The sequence below is a fragment of the Geotrypetes seraphini genome, chromosome 4, assembly GCF_902459505.1.
Source record: "Geotrypetes seraphini chromosome 4, aGeoSer1.1, whole genome shotgun sequence".
NCBI classification, from domain to species: Eukaryota; Metazoa; Chordata; class Amphibia; order Gymnophiona; family Dermophiidae; genus Geotrypetes; species Geotrypetes seraphini.
Window position 1 is genome coordinate 21,934,012 of NC_047087.1, and position 15,346 is coordinate 21,949,357.

At 46.4% G+C, this 15,346-nt stretch overlaps 1 protein-coding gene across 7 annotated transcripts in view; it reads left to right on the forward strand.

Annotated features, from left to right (window-relative positions):
* The window catches only part of SDR42E1 (short chain dehydrogenase/reductase family 42E, member 1), a 55,751-nt gene extending 41,328 nt beyond the window's left edge, over positions 1-14,423 (forward strand). Inside the window, exons 1-5 of one of the 7 annotated variants that reach the window (XM_033941445.1) lie at positions 769-1,247; positions 5,156-5,255; positions 7,628-7,856; positions 8,598-9,604; positions 10,066-14,423. In XM_033941445.1, the coding sequence (XP_033797336.1) occupies positions 7,741-7,856; positions 8,598-9,604; positions 10,066-10,298 (1,356 nt within the window). In that variant the 5' untranslated portion in view covers positions 769-1,247; positions 5,156-5,255; positions 7,628-7,740 and the 3' untranslated portion in view covers positions 10,299-14,423. Of the gene's footprint in view, positions 1-768; positions 1,248-3,494; positions 3,514-4,058; positions 4,078-5,155; positions 5,256-7,627; positions 7,857-8,597 lie in introns of those variants that run through there. The other 6 variants (XM_033941446.1, XM_033941447.1, XM_033941450.1 and 3 more) reach the window with 6 other exon arrangements.
* Positions 14,424-15,346: the final 923 nt, after the last annotated feature.

Consider the following 15,346-nt stretch of genomic DNA (forward strand, 5'->3'; position numbering starts at 1 on the left):
GTCCTAGAGGTTTTTATGTAGATTGTTAAGTTGATTCATTAATAAAGTCCATATCAGGAACATCACTTCTCCAGCATTGTTTCTCTTGAGCCCACTGGAACAGACAGAGAAAAATGCTTGAGTACCTGAATAAATTCATGTAAACCGTTTTGAGCTCCCCTGGGAGAACGGTATAGAAAATTGAATAAATAAATAAAACTAGACAGTGATTTTTTTTAGCTAGAGAAAGGGGGGGATTGGGGGAGCAATGCAAAAAGACACCTGGTGCAGGGTGCTAAAGCTGAGGGGAGAGCCAGGCGTTACTAGACACTCCTCTCAACCAACCCTTTCTACATGGCCCTGCACTAGCAAAATTTCCTCAGATTAGCCACACAACGGAAACGTTTTCTTCCATAGTCCCAGCACATGTAATCACTGCATTAGCATTCATTTTAATGCAGTGTGTGTTTCTACTGAATTGTATTGAAAGTTATAAAAATGTATTCCCTGCACTACTGAAGAATCCCCCTATGCTTTTCCCCGCGCTTACTCAAGGAGCGACTAACAACTTCCAATCTTAAAAACAAGGCCTTGCTCTCCTCCATGTTCAGTTTTCCCGCCATCGCGCTCTGCCTGGTACATGCCGCGCACAGAACAGACGTCACCGCCAGAATCTAGCAAAATGCGGAAGACAGCTTGCAAGTCGCGCGCAAAGATTTTAAACTCGACCTGAGACATGGGGCCACCAAGCGTTCCGAAAAAGAGAAAGTAAGCCTCCGCGCCAGCCAGCTCGAGCGCCGCGCGTGAGTTGCCATGACGCATGTAGTCGCGCGCTAGTACACAAGTACCCGCCTTCCTGCCTGTATTGGTGCCGCCTCCACAGACGAACGGGAGAGGGGCTCTGTCTGGTACGTGCCGCACACACAACAGACGTCACTGCCGGAGTCTAGCAAAATGCGGAAGCCAGCTTGCAAGTCGCGCGCAAAGATTTTAAACTCGACCTGAGACGTGGGGCCACCAACCGTTCCGAAAAAGAGAAAGTGAGCCTCCGCGCCAGCCAGAGCGCCGTGCGCGAGTTGCCATGGAAACGCCATGACGCGTATAGTCGCGCGCTAGTACACAAGTGCCCGCCTTCCTTTCTGTATTGGCGCCGCCTCCACGGACGAATGGGAGAGGAGAAAAGGTTTTGAGTGACGTCTGCTCCTGGTCACATGACTGGTATTTTTCCCGCGTCTGCTTCAGGAAGTGTCAGTCCCTTGCAGAAGGAGGTAAGTGAGGTGTGGGTTGTGCTCTATCCATCTTCCGTGGAGTGTACTTGAGCCGCTTTAGGAGTCTTGGCTTGTACTGGGAAGGGATAGAAATTTTTGTAACGCATGTTATTGTGTTCTTTCATCTCTGGTTTCGGTGCACAGGCTGCCCCTAGGCTTTGCTTATAATAGTAAAAGTGACTTAGTGAAATGTGTGGCTGTAAAAAAAAGAATGAATATGTGAGACATTCACGTTCTTAAAGATTATAGATCTATAGGCAGAAAGGAGCAAAGTAAAACTAGAATCTCCAGGATTCTCATTTAACAGTATGGAAATCCTGGTAAAAAAAAAAAAAAGATTTGCAGGATTTTCCAGGATTCCGTGAATCCTGGACTGCCAGAGATTTTGGGACAGTCCTAGATTTCTCACTACCTCATCCTGATGCTTTATGTGACTTGCAGCATTGATTTCAGTTGGCAGGATTAGGCACTACTCGTACACTGGCTTTGGGATGTAAGTTCAAAACCAAGATGGTTCCAAAATCTTCGGTGCTTCTCTGTTCACAACTGAAGCGCCAGGAGCGGGACTGCAGAAAACAAACGGAAGTAGAGATGGAGGAGTGGTAGACCCTGATCGATTTTCAGAGGTTATTGTTCATGAGGATCTGGCTAAATTTAAAGGACAAAGCAATGGGGCCAGATTATGTACATCCGAGGGGGCTAAAGGAACTTAGGGAAGTTCTGGTGACTCCGCTGACTGACCTTTTCAATGCCTCTCTAGAGTCGGGAGTGGTACCTGAGGACCGGAGAAGGGCGGATGTGGTCCCTCTATACAAAAGTGGAAGTAAGGAAGAAGTAAGGAATTAGAGGCCGGTAAATCTGACTTCTGTGGTAAGCAGATTAATGGAAATGCTTTTAAAACAGAGAATGATAAAGTTTCTGGAATCTGGTGGATTACAGGACCGGAGGCAACATGGATTCAGTAGGTCTTGTCAGACAAATCTGATCAATTTCTTTGATTAGGTGACCAGAGAATTGGATAGAGGGAGTGCACTAAATGTGATGTATTTAGATTTTAGCAAAGCCTTTGACAGTGTTCCATACAGATGTCTAATAAATAAACTGAGTGCTCTTCGGATGGGCCCCAAAGTGACAGGCTGGGTCAGGAACTTGTTGAGTTGAAGGCAACAGAGGGTAGTGGTTAATGGAGATCGCGCTGAGGAAAGGGATGTACACCTCAAGGTTCTGTTCTTGGGCCTGTTCTAACATTTTTATAAGTGATATTGCTGACAGGCTGTCGCATAATATTTGCCTCTTTGCGGATGATACCAAAATTTGTAAGAGTAGACACCCCAGATGGTGTGAATAACACGAAGAAAGACCTAGCGAAGCTTGAAGAATGGTCTGAAATTTGGCAGCTAAAATTGAATGCTAAGAAATGCAAGGTTATGCATTTGTGCTGCAAAAACCTAAAGGAACAGTACGGTTTAGGGGGTGAAGAACTTATATGGATGACAGAAGAACGGGACTTGGTTGTGATTATATGTGATGATCTTAAGGTAGCCAAACAGGTTGTAAAGGTAATGGTGAAAGCTAGGATGCTAGGGTGCATAAGAAGAGATATGGCTAGTAGGAAAAAGGAGGTATTGATGCCTCTGTATAAGAATCTCATGAGACCTTATTTACCCCTTCCTTTTACAAAACTGTAGCATGGTTTGTAGCGCCAGCTGTGTCAGTAACAGCTCTGATGCCCATAGGAATTCTATGAGTGTCAGAGCTGTTACCGCCGCAGCCAGGGTAAAAAAAACATGATACAGTTGGTAAAGGGGAATTTTATGTAAAATTCTGGAGACCGCACCTTCAAAAAGATATAAAAAGGATGGAGTCGGTCCAAAGGAAGTCTACTAACGTGGTACGTGGTCTTCGTCATATTTGTTCTTGTGGTGAAAAAATTTCTTGGCAATAAGAAGGCAGACAACTACACACAATTAGTAGAGGATATGCTCTTTCATTTCAACAGGCTTGGCTGTAACAAGTGTTAAAGTCCATTATCTGCATAGTCAGATCGCTTTCCGGAGAACCTTGCAAAGAGCAAGGTGAAAGATTTCACCAAGACATAAAAACAATGGAAGCCAGATACCAAGGAAGATGGGATGCACACACGATGGCAGACTGTTGTTGGAATCTTATGCGGGATTGTCCTGGCAGATCCCGCTCTCGGAAGTGTTATAAAAGGAGCTTGTGTGTTGAATGACTGGAAAATTTGTATCATAAACTTGTGCTTTTGGTATGAAATAAGTAGATTTTCATGTTGTACACTTTTCTTTTAATTTTTAACATGTTTCTTCATGCTTAAAAGATATTAATTTAAACACTGCATTAAAATATCCTGATTTCTTAATGGGCGAGCAGAGTGAAGAGTGGTGTGTGGCACATGCTCTGTATCTCAACAACTAGAGCTAATAGGAGAAAACTGTTGCCATTTTTGGAATCAGCAGGTCAAATATGCCCAGAACCAGGTCCAAGGTTTTAGGCACCAAAATGAATGTTGGCCAGTGTTATGTATATTGGTATTAGATCCCTAGTATGTGTCAAGTTAGGATAAAAACTTGTATTGAAGAAGCAATTTGTAACCCGTTAACTGTATATTACGCATGTGAGCTTGTTGGTGAAAACAGGATAGAAAATGAGTTAAATAAATAAAAAAATATATTACTTGCTTCTTTTTAAAGAACAAAAAAGTAGAGGAGTAGTCTAGTAATTAGACCATCAAGCTGACAACCAGGCAAACCAAACTCAAATTCTACTGCTGCTCCTTGTGATCATGGGCAACTCGGCTCCATTGCCTCAGGTAAAAACTAGATTGTAATCTCTCTAAGGACAGGGAAATGTCTAGTGTACCTGAAGATAACACCTTCAGTCGTTACTAAAAAGGGATGCTCTAAATCCAAATAAATATTTTTTTTAGAAGTGCAAAAGCTTAATAGATGAATACATAAAACAGCCTCCCAGATAGTGAAGGAGGTGATGGCCAACAGTTAGAGGATCCAAGAGAGCTTGGGTAAGCACAGAGAATCCGTGTATGTGAGGGTAAAGGTCTTAGACTGGGTTTGCATCACAAGGACCAGTGGACAGACTACTGGGCTTAGTAGTCAGCAGGATCCAGAGCTGGGTTTCTAAAATACAGAAAAGTGAACATTAAAAGAAATGAAGCAAAATAGCACAGAAATAAAACCAAAAACAGTAAAGCAATGTAAAAGCTAAAGAAAATAAGCAAACTGATAAGAAAAAAGTTTGTGTATACTTCTCCCTTGGTATTCACGAGAGATAGGGGCAGAACCAGACCATGAATTGAGAAAAACCGCGAATAACTTCTCGTCCGGCTCTGACCCCACCCCCCTGGCATCCCAGCCTTATCTGGTGGTCTAGCAGGCTTTCGGGGCAGGAGTGATCTTCCTACGCTCCTGCCCCGTGTAGATCGCCAATAGGAAATGACTGCCGTGAGTTCCCATAGTCTCTCGAGACTACGATGGGAGCTCATGGCAGCCATTTCCTATTGGCGATCTACACGGGGCAGGAGTGTAGGAAGATCGCTCCTGCCCTGAAAGCTCGCTAGACCACCAGGTAAGGCCGGGATGCCGGGAGGAAGGCTGGAGGGAGGTGGGAACGTCCTAAACTAAGCAAAAAAAAAATTGTGAATATGTGAAACCACAAGTGTCGAGATCGCGAATGGGGAGGGGGAAGTGTATTTAAGTTGTCTCCTCCAAGAAGAATTAAGGTCCACACTTCCTGGAATAATCCTCTTAGACCTCCAGAAAGCATCTGTAATGTTGTAGCTGTTTATGACATGAAGGAATGGAAAATGGTGGATTCTTATTCATGATGATACCTATTTACAGCACTCTGTGTGATTTCTTTTTCTTTTCAAGGTAAATTTGGTTTGCCATTCTGAAAGGAAAAGATGATCTGTGAGCAGCTAACTAAGGAAACTGTCCTTATTACAGGAGGCAGTGGTTATTTCGGTTACCGGTTAGTATTGTTATTTAAGATATTTTGGGACTTATATATTAATTTGCTGTTCCCATACACCAAAAATAAATGGGAAAACAGAGCTGGAAAAATTGGCACCAGATACCCAAGCCACAAAAGTTAATGCTTAGCACTTCATCTAGTCCTGGGACTGCCTTCAAGAGGAGTCAGCCCTCACCAGATAGGCTGAGATAAGGGTACATTAAGGAGATGATGGGAGCCTTTTGAACAGTAGCTACCTGTGGTTTTAGAGAGCAGTCTCTCTTTCATTGTGCAAGACAGAAAAGATAGATGGGACAGCATCTGCCCTGGGTGGAGTAGTTGCTGCCCAGGATAGATAGGATGGGAGCCCCTAGCTCCATGTTTGTCATATGCTGACCATCAAAGAGGAAAGGATGGAAGTGGAAAGGAGAGAGGAGTGGAGGAGGTGTGGGACTATCTAATTTGGACAGACAGACAAGACATATGGGGGACTAGGGAATTTTCTTGCAGAGAATGATAGAATGAACATAGGTATATTAGCAGACAAGTTGAGCAAACTCCTACAATCTCACAAGTGGTCACTCAAATCAACTGTCTTTCATCAGCTATTCTTGGATTATGGGATCACAGAAGTGGACCTTTTTGCTTGCCCTCACATCCACAAACTTCCACTCTTCTATTCCAGACTCTATACTCCTAATCATCTGGAGTCGGATGCCTTCTTCCTCGACTAGTGAAGTTTCTTTATGCTTTCCCTCCAATACCTCTAGTCAGGAACACTCTACTCAAACTTCACCAAGATGAAACTACCATAATTCTCATAGCACCTCAGTGGACACATCAACCGTGGTCCCTTCTCCTACAACTCAGTGTATGGGAACCCATCACACTTCAAATCTATGTTTGCTAGCACTCACAACATAGTATCCCAGCGAGTAGATGCTTTTGCACTATGTGCGCCAGTATCAGCCATCATTGAAGCTTCTAGAAAACTTTCCATATAGCACTGCTGTTTCAAGTGGACTCGCTTCATAGTTTGGTGTGATCTCCATAGATCCAATCACTTGTCTTCTTCCATTGGTTCTACAACTTTCCAACTCTAGTCTCAAAACTACTTTAGTCAGAGTTCATCTTGGCACTATTAGTGCTTTTCATACATCACTGGATAAAAGGCCATTTTCTGTATATCCTTTGGTTTCCAGATTCATGCAAGGCCTTTTATCATAACAAGCCACTTCTCAAGCCTCCTCCAGTTACTTACGACCTTAATGTTATATTTTCCATTCTAATGAAGCCTCCATTTGAACCACTTTCAACTTCATCTCTCAAGCATCTCACTCAAAAAGTACCGTATTTGCACGCATATAACGCGCGCGTTATACACGATTTTTACAAACCGTGCATAACCTTGCGCGCTATACGCGTGAGCGCGTTTTACAACTTTTTTTTTACATAGTTCTCCCCCCCCCCCCCAACGTCCGACTCACCCTCCCGCAGGACCGCTCGCACCCCCACCCCGAAGGACCGCTCGCATGTACTCCCACCCGCACCCCCACAGCCTCCCGACCCCCCCCATCATGTAGAAGCTCCTACCGTTGTCCTGCTGCTTCCTCTTGGCGGTCCTGGCCCTTCTGTGAGCCCTGCGTCTGCGCTGCTTCCTCCTCCGGCGGTCCCGCCCTTTCTCTGACGTCAGAGAAAGGGCGGGACCGCCGGAAGAGGAAGCAGCGCAGACGCAGGGCTCACAGAAGGGCCGGGACCGCCAAGAGGAAGCAGCAGGACAACGGTAGGAGCTTCTACATGATGGGGGGGTCGGGAGGCTGTGGGGGTGCAAGCGGTCCTTCGGGGTGGGGGTGCAGGTGGGAGTGCGTGCGAGCGGTCCTTCGGGGTGCGGGTGCAAGTGCGTGCGAGCGGTCCTTTGGGGTGGGGGTGCGAGCGGTCCTGCGGGGGGGGTGAATCGGATGTCGGGGGGGGCATCAGGCTTTCAGGGTGGGGACAGGACTTCAAGGGGGAGAGGAGAGTCGGGGCGGGCGAAAGGAGAGTCGGGGTGGCCAGAGGAGAGTCGGGGCGGGCGAAAGGAGAGTCGGGCGGCGACGGGAGAGTCGGGGCGGCATGCGCGGTATACAGGTGTGCGGAGTATATAAAAATTTATTTACATAAATTACAGTTTCCCGCGCGCTATACCCGTGTGCGCGTTTTACACGGGTGCGCGGTATATGAGTGAAAATACAGTAGTCTTCCTCATATCTCTTACTTCTGCACACTGGGTCATTCTCACCCTGGTAAAGCAGCACTCTACACATTGGATTATAAACATGCTCTTGCTTATTACTTGGATCGACCCAAACCTCACAGAATTTCACTCAACTGTTCCTGCCTTTTAATCCAAACAGACTTGGAGTTCCTGTCACCAAGAGAACCATCTCCACATGACTGGCAGGTTATTGCTATGCTCGAGCTGGACTGATGCTTGAAAGCCATTGTCACTACACATGAATTTCGAGCAATGGCGATTTCAGTAGCCCATCTACATTCCACTCCTATTGAGGACATCTGTAAAGCAGCCATCTGGTCCTCAATGCATACTTTCACATCCCACTATTATTTGGAGAATCATTCCAGGTGGGATAGTTGGTTCAACCAAGCAGTTCTAAAAAAAATTATTCTCCAACTTCCTTCCAACCCTTTCAGTTTTGTCAGGCTCATGGTAGTTGTCAGTAGCTCTTTTCTCAGAGGTATAATCCTGGCAGCTTGAGAGTCCCAAATGCTGCCTGCTTGTCTTTGGAGAAAGCATAATTATTCCCCTGTAGCAGGTGTTCTCCGAGTATAGCAAGCATAACCCTTCTACCTCCCCTATTTGGCTTCTTTGCTTTGTTACTGAACCGATGGATGGTCTCACAAGCCAACTTCGGTTGGGAAGGCACCAGCACGTGCACAGTATGGGAGGTCTTAAAGTTTTAAAGTGGCAGTACCATTTTTGACGTCCGTGCTGGGATCTGTGCATGATGTCATCTACATGTGAGAATATATACCTGCTGTCCTCGGAGAACACCTGTTACAGGTACGCAACTATGCTAAATGCGCACATATTTTATAGCATGCCTTTATCTTACAGCTCTGTCCAGCCGCCACTCCTGAAGAGGCCTGCTTACATATCATGTAAAAGTATATGCTTTGCATTGCTAGTGCTTGCTGTTGTACCTGTATACCTATGGACACTTTTTAAAGTGCTTATGTCTTGACATAAGAAATGTTAGAAATTAACCCTTAAAGGAGGCAAAATTCTGCACTTTGCTGATCATGTTTAACTATGAAAAGTTCTGAAATATATAATTTTAATGTAATTTTGTTTGTTTGTTTCAGTTTAGGTTGTGCTCTTCACAAGAAGGGAGTTAATGTAATTCTGTTTGATGTACGGAAACCTGCCCATGATGTGCCAGAGGGAGTTAAGTTCATGGCTGGCGATGTCCGCTGCCTCTCCGACATAGAAAAAGCACTGAACAATGTCAGCTGTGTGTTCCATAGCGCATCCTATGGGATGTCTGGCAAAGAGCAGCTGAACAGAAGGCTGATTGAGGATGTTAACGTGAATGGTGCTGAAAATGTCATTCAGGCTTGCCAAAGACAGGGAGTGCCAAGCTTGGTTTACACAAGCACCTGCAACGTAGTTTTTGGAGGACAAATTATAAAAAATGGGGATGAATCTCTGCCTTATCTACCTCTTCATCTTCACCCGGACCACTACTCACGGACCAAATCCTTAGCAGAGATGAAAGTGCTGGAAGCAAACGGTAGTACACTTGAGAAAGGAAAGGGTGCACTAAGCACCTGCGCTTTGAGGCCTGCAGGAATCTATGGTCCTGGAGAACAGAAACACCTTCCCAGAATAGTTAACTACATTGAAAGTGGCCTGTTCAAGTTTGTTTATGGAGATCCTGACAGTTTAGTACAGTTTGTGCATGTAGATAATCTTGTGTCTGCTCATATTCTGGCTTCTGAGGCTCTTAAACCAGACCGAAGATGCATAGCAGCTGGCCAGTCATACTTTATTTCAGACGGCAAACCGGTGAACAACTTTGAATTTTTCCGTCCCTTGGTTGAAAGCCTGGGGTACAGGTTCCCCACAATTCGCCTTCCTATATCTTTTGTTTACTTCTTTGCATTCCTAACAGAACAGATCCATTTCCTTGTGGGTCGCATTTATAATTTTCAGCCACTTCTCACACGTACAGAGGTTTACAAAACTGGAGTCACACATTACTTCAGCACGGAGAAGGCAAAGAGGGAGCTGGGATATGAAGCTCAGCAGTTTAATCTCGGAGAAGTCATTGACTGGTTTAAATCTCAAGGTCATGGCAGAAAGTTGAGGGGTAATCCCATCAAGTATTTTGCTTGGGATATGATATTTGTCTTGCTGCTGGTTGTTGTACTACTATCATGGTTTCCAGCAGTTGTCACATTGTCTCTTTAACACCTAAGGGGTCAATATGTAGCCAGCAGCAGTGACTGTTTTGCTGACTGCTACTGGTGTTATTTCTGGATATTCAATGCCAGGTCAGGTCTGGAACTTCAGCATTGAATATCCAGTTTATGTGGAGCCAGCTAGTGCAAAGCCAGTGAAATTGATATTCAGAACTTAAGCAGCTATGACATAAAGCTAAGACTGGGTTGTGGTCCCATGTATGCAGTTACCTTGGCTGGTTAATATTGGCACTTAGTCAGCCAGCTGCTGACATCACCCCCAGAATGCCCACAAATAACTGGTTTTCACTTAGGTACAACCACTAATGAAAGATTAGGTTCTTACCTCTGCTAATCTTCCTTCTTGTAGATCTTCTCTGGAGGCTGAACGGATGGGATCTTGCATCTCTGATAGCTTCAGCTGCAGGACAACTAAAAGATGATCCCTCCCCTTTGGGCTACCTGCCCGGGAGCTTCCTGACATGCCCAGTTAGTAGAAAAGCCATGGAGACCTATGACAACGGGAAACAAGAAAAGAAAGAGGGCGCAGGAACTCCTGCTACCAGTCAATTCTGCTCAATATCGTATTATACCAAAAACTAACAGGAATCAAACACAATGTAAACGTTATAAACTGCAAAACCCAGGAAAAACCTGGAACGTGGACACAGCCTGAAAATTAGAAGGAGTACCCCCCGGGGAACCCCCACCAACCCTTAAACCTTATGAAGGGGAATACACACCTAAAGTCTTTACCATAAAAACGATAGGGGAAGCTATCTCAAATCTTCAGTCTTCTTTGGGCAATCAAATGCAGCAATTATCCAACTGGTGTACATCAGTGTTATCTGAACACTTGGAATTAAAGAACAAAATCTCAAGCTTGGAAAGCAAGTCGTTAGACTGTGATACCAGGCTGAAATCTTTGGAGGCACAATCCCTAGTCTGGATTAAAGACTGGAAATTTGCATTTCAAGTATGAAATGCTAGAGAATGCAGTCAGAAGGTGTAATCTTAGGGTTATAAATTTCCCCAAAGTTGTATCTATCTCTGCATTGGATATGTTTAAAAGGTATTTGAGAGAAATTTTGAAAGTACCTGAGACATCATATCCACCTATATCCAAAATTTATTACCTGCCTAATAAGGCTAAATCTTAGAGTCCTAACCAGCAGAATCTTTCTGCTGATAGTCTGGACTTGACTAATTTATTGAAGAGGTCGGAAATGGATGTCCAGGTACCAGCAACATTACTTGTTTCTTTTGCTATTGATTTGGACAGGGAATGGTTGCTAAAACTTTTCTTCAGATATAGAGAGGTTTCTTTTATGACTTATAAAGTGAGAATGTACCCAGGTGTATCTAGGGCTACCCAGAAAAGGAGAAAACAGTTTTTGCTTTTAAGACCTCAGGCTTTGCAGTTAGGAGCGACTTTTGTCCTGCGTTACCCTTGCAAATGTGTATTAGTATATCAGTAGAATAGATATGTTTTTTACGAGCCGCAGCAATTATCTAAGTTTATTGTTTCTAAAGGTCAGATAACATCATCACCGTGAGGATTGAATCTAATAATTCTGCTCAATGATAAATGGTTTTGGGACTATCAAGCTGAGTCTTTATTTTCCTTTTTTCTTTAGCTTTCTTTACAATGTTTCTCAGTCAATTCTTTAGCTCCGTTCTCTGTAATTGTGGACTAACCATACCTTGATAAGTTGTTGTTATCCTAAAAGTAGGGATCATGTGTTTTTTACCCTTTATGATGAATTTGTTTCAGTTCATTGTATCTTTTCTTTTGACTGATAATGTTGTCAAATGTTAGAAAATTATAAATAAAGAATTACAAAATGAAGGGGAATACACATGAAATTCTTAGTGAGGCCAGTCAAAGACAGAAATCCAGCTTACCAGTTTCAGAAGAGGTGACCTGCAAATCAGACAAAACAGATGGGCGGGGCGTTCAGCCTCCAGAGAAGATCTACAAGAAAGAAGATTAGCAGAGGTAAGAAACCTAATCTTTCATGTACAATCTCTCTGGATGCTGAACGGATGGGATGTATTAAAGCAGTCCCAAAACTCAAGGGGTGCCCGATGAGCCCGCTGCAAGAACAGAAGTGCCAAAGGCCGCAGCACCCTTAGCCACCACATCAAGCCTGTAAAACCTGGAAAAGGTATGAAGGGAAGCCCACGGGGCCACCTGACAAAGCTCCTCAGGCGAGACCGCACGAGATGCAGCCCATGAGGAAGCCAGTCCTCAGGTAGAATGAGCCCACACCCCAAGGGGAGGCTTCTTCCCCGCCGCCACATAGGCTGCTTAAATGGCCGCTCGTATCCAACGCGAAATAGAAGTCTTGGAAGCAGGCTGACCCCCGAGGCGTGGGGCCCGCCAGGACAAACAGAAGGTCCGTCAGACGGAAGTCGTTAGTGGCCTCGAGGTATGTCAAAAGAAGACACCGTACATCCAGAGACCGCAAACCATAATCCTGAGACTTGGAACCCGAAGGAACCAAGGCTGGCAACCGAACTTCCCGGTGATGTGGAAAGAGAAACCACTTTCGGAAGAAAAGAAGTCACAGTCCTCAAAAACACCGCATACTCCGTGATGCGAAGAAAAGGATCTCTGCACGACAAACCCTGAAGCTCTGACACTTGCCGTGCAGAAGTGACCGCCACCAGGAAGATGGTCTTGATGTTAAGATCTTTCAGAGAGATCTCATTTAGGGGTTCATAGGGCAGACGAGTCAGGGAGCGCAGGACCAAATTCAGGTTCCACAGCGGGCAAGGCAGCTGCAAGGGAGGCCGCAGCCTCCCTGCCCCCCACAAGAACCGGATAACATCCGGGTGAGAAACTAGAGAACCCCTGAACAAAGAGAGATCCAAACAGGAGAGTCCCGCAATCTGAACACTTACAGAAGAGACCGCCAGACCCTTCCTGAGGCCATCCTGCAGGAAGTCCAGAACCTGAGCCAGCGACGGTACCAAAGGGACCATCCGAGCCCCGCACACCAAGCCTGAAAACACCTCCAGGCTTACGCGTAGGCTGAGACCATTGAATTCCGCTTGCTCAGTAAGAACGTGGCAATAACCACAGAGGAAAAGCCCCTGGCCATAAGACCAAAGTTGTCCGGAACTTGAAGTGCAAATGGTCGCTGCGTGAGCAACTGCCAAAGGCAAGGAAGATGCAGACCGCTCCCGGAGCTTAACCTCACAAGGGCTGGGATGTATTATAGGTCGTGTGGGCTAGTCTGGAGCCACAAGGATCACTGGACCCCTGTGCAAGGACATCCGGTGCAAAACATGCCCTATCATGGGCCATGTGGGAAAAATGTACAGGAGTTCCACTGTGGGCCAAGGTTGAACCAGAATGTCGAGTCCGATGCTGTTGACTTCTCGGCGGCGGCTGAAGAATCTGTCCGTCTTCCGGTCCACTGATGACGCCATCAGATCGAAGGTAGGATGACCCCGGCAGTGCACTATGGCCTGGAAAGCCAGCCCTGAAAGGGACCATTCTCCCTAGTCCAGAGACTGATGACAGAGTAAGTCTGCCTGAACGTTGCCGATGCCGTCCACATGGGCCGCAGATAAGGCCAAGAGATGACTCTCTGCCCAAGCAAAGAGCATCTGAGCCTCCAATCCCAGCCGAGGACTCCTCGTGCCCCCTTGACAGTAGACATAGGCAAAAGCCGTCACATTGTCTGACAACACACGAACAGCCTTTCGGCGGTAACTCCCTCAGAATCGTAGCAGAGCTAACCGGATCACTTGGAGCTCCAGCCGATTGATCAACCATCGGCTCTCTCACGGAGTTCAGTGGCCCTGGACCGGGATGGACATGCAAACGGCTCCCCAACCAGAGATTTGCGTCCACAGTCAGGGTCACCCAATCCAAGACCCACAGAGGGAGCCCTGTGGACAGAGTGACTGGGTTCAACCACTACATCATACCGCTATGCGCCGCTGTCAACCAAGGCAGCTTCACCCCCAGTGCATCTCTCTGGGGATTCCACCGCTCCAGAAGCGAAAACTGAAGAGGATGCGGGCAAGCTCCTGCCCACGGGATTATATCTGTGGTTGCCACCATGAGACCCAACATCTGCAGGTACTGCCAGGCCGTTGGTGTCAGTCCCGCTAATACGTCCCAAATCGCACTCCTGAGTTTCAAGCTTCTGGATCCTGGAAAAAAAACATCCGGTTCAAACCTGGTTGACCCGGATCCCCAGGTACTCCAAGTCCTGGGTCGGCACAAGGCAACTTCCACAGAGTGAGCACCCATCCGAGACATACCAGCAACAACACCACTTGTTGAACTGCCAAGTGACCCTGCTTCAACTAAGGAGCTCTGATCAGCCAGTCGTCGAGCACTAGGACACCACGAGATCGCAGATGGACAGCCACCACTACCATGATCTTGGTAAAGGTCTGGTTGCCGATGCCAAACCAAAAGGGAGCATCACAAATTGGAAATGCCTCCCAAGAACAAGAAACCTCAGGAACCTCCTATCTGGGAATATTGGAAAGTGGAGACACACTTCTGTGAAATTCAAGGAAGCCAAAAATTCCTTGGGTGCCACCGCCACTAGGACAGAATGCCCCGGGTCCAGCCGCCCTGCTCACAGGTCCAGAATCAGTCTGCAATCGGAGTCCTTCTTTGGCACAATGAAGAAAATTGAATATATCCTAGAGCCGCAGGCATCCCGTGGGACGGACTCCATGGCCGCCAAATCCATTAACCGGCACACCGTAGTGCGTAGCTTGCCGGCCCTGTCCGGATGTCCCTCAGGAGAGGACCAGAAGTCCAGTAACAGCCAGAAGAACTGTAGTCAAAGACCATCCTTTAAAACCGCTAGGACCCATTCTGAAAGGAAGGCCAAAAGCCGTCCCCCGATTCTGGGGGGTGGGACCTCACCAGAGACCTGGTGTCGTAAAGATCTCTTAGAAGGGACAGAAGATCGAGAGTTGGAAGGCTGTTGGCGCGCTGCACCTCCAAAGCGAGGTCTATAAGACACTCCGAAATGCTGCCCCGCCGTAGGGGGTCCGGCGTACTGATATTCGCCAGGAGGGCCGAAAACTTGGCCGTTCCATCCCCCTGGACGGATGAGGTCCAGAGCCAGGAAATGCCTGAGGCTTGCAGTCCTGCATACTCGCCATCAGGTCATCCAAACCCTGGATAAAAAAGGGCAAACCGTGGAAGGGTAAGTTGCTTAGTACAGATATGGATGAAGAATCACCCGACCACTGTGGAATCCATAATATCCTCCTGAAGAAGCACCCAGCTTAGTAAACACAGTCAAATATCACAGAGTGCGGCTGCCAAATAATTCCCTCCAAAAACCAGGAAGCCGAGGTCTCGAAGGACAACCTCCACAGGAACCTGACGAAGTTCAGTATGACATGCTCAGGCCACAGAGGAAGTGGCCACTGCAGCTCGCACCCCCGTTGCAGCGGATCAAAAGACACTTCATAACGAAATCTAGTCATCGGTCCAGGACATCCTTCAGGACAACCCCTCCAGCCCTGAATAATGCGTAGTCTGTAAAGATTTTTTTGAGTACTGGCAAGATGTACAATATTACAATAGTCAAGCTGACTCGGAACCAGGATTGCACCAGAAGTCTGAAAGATGAAACATCAAAATATACTCTAATGGTGTGCAA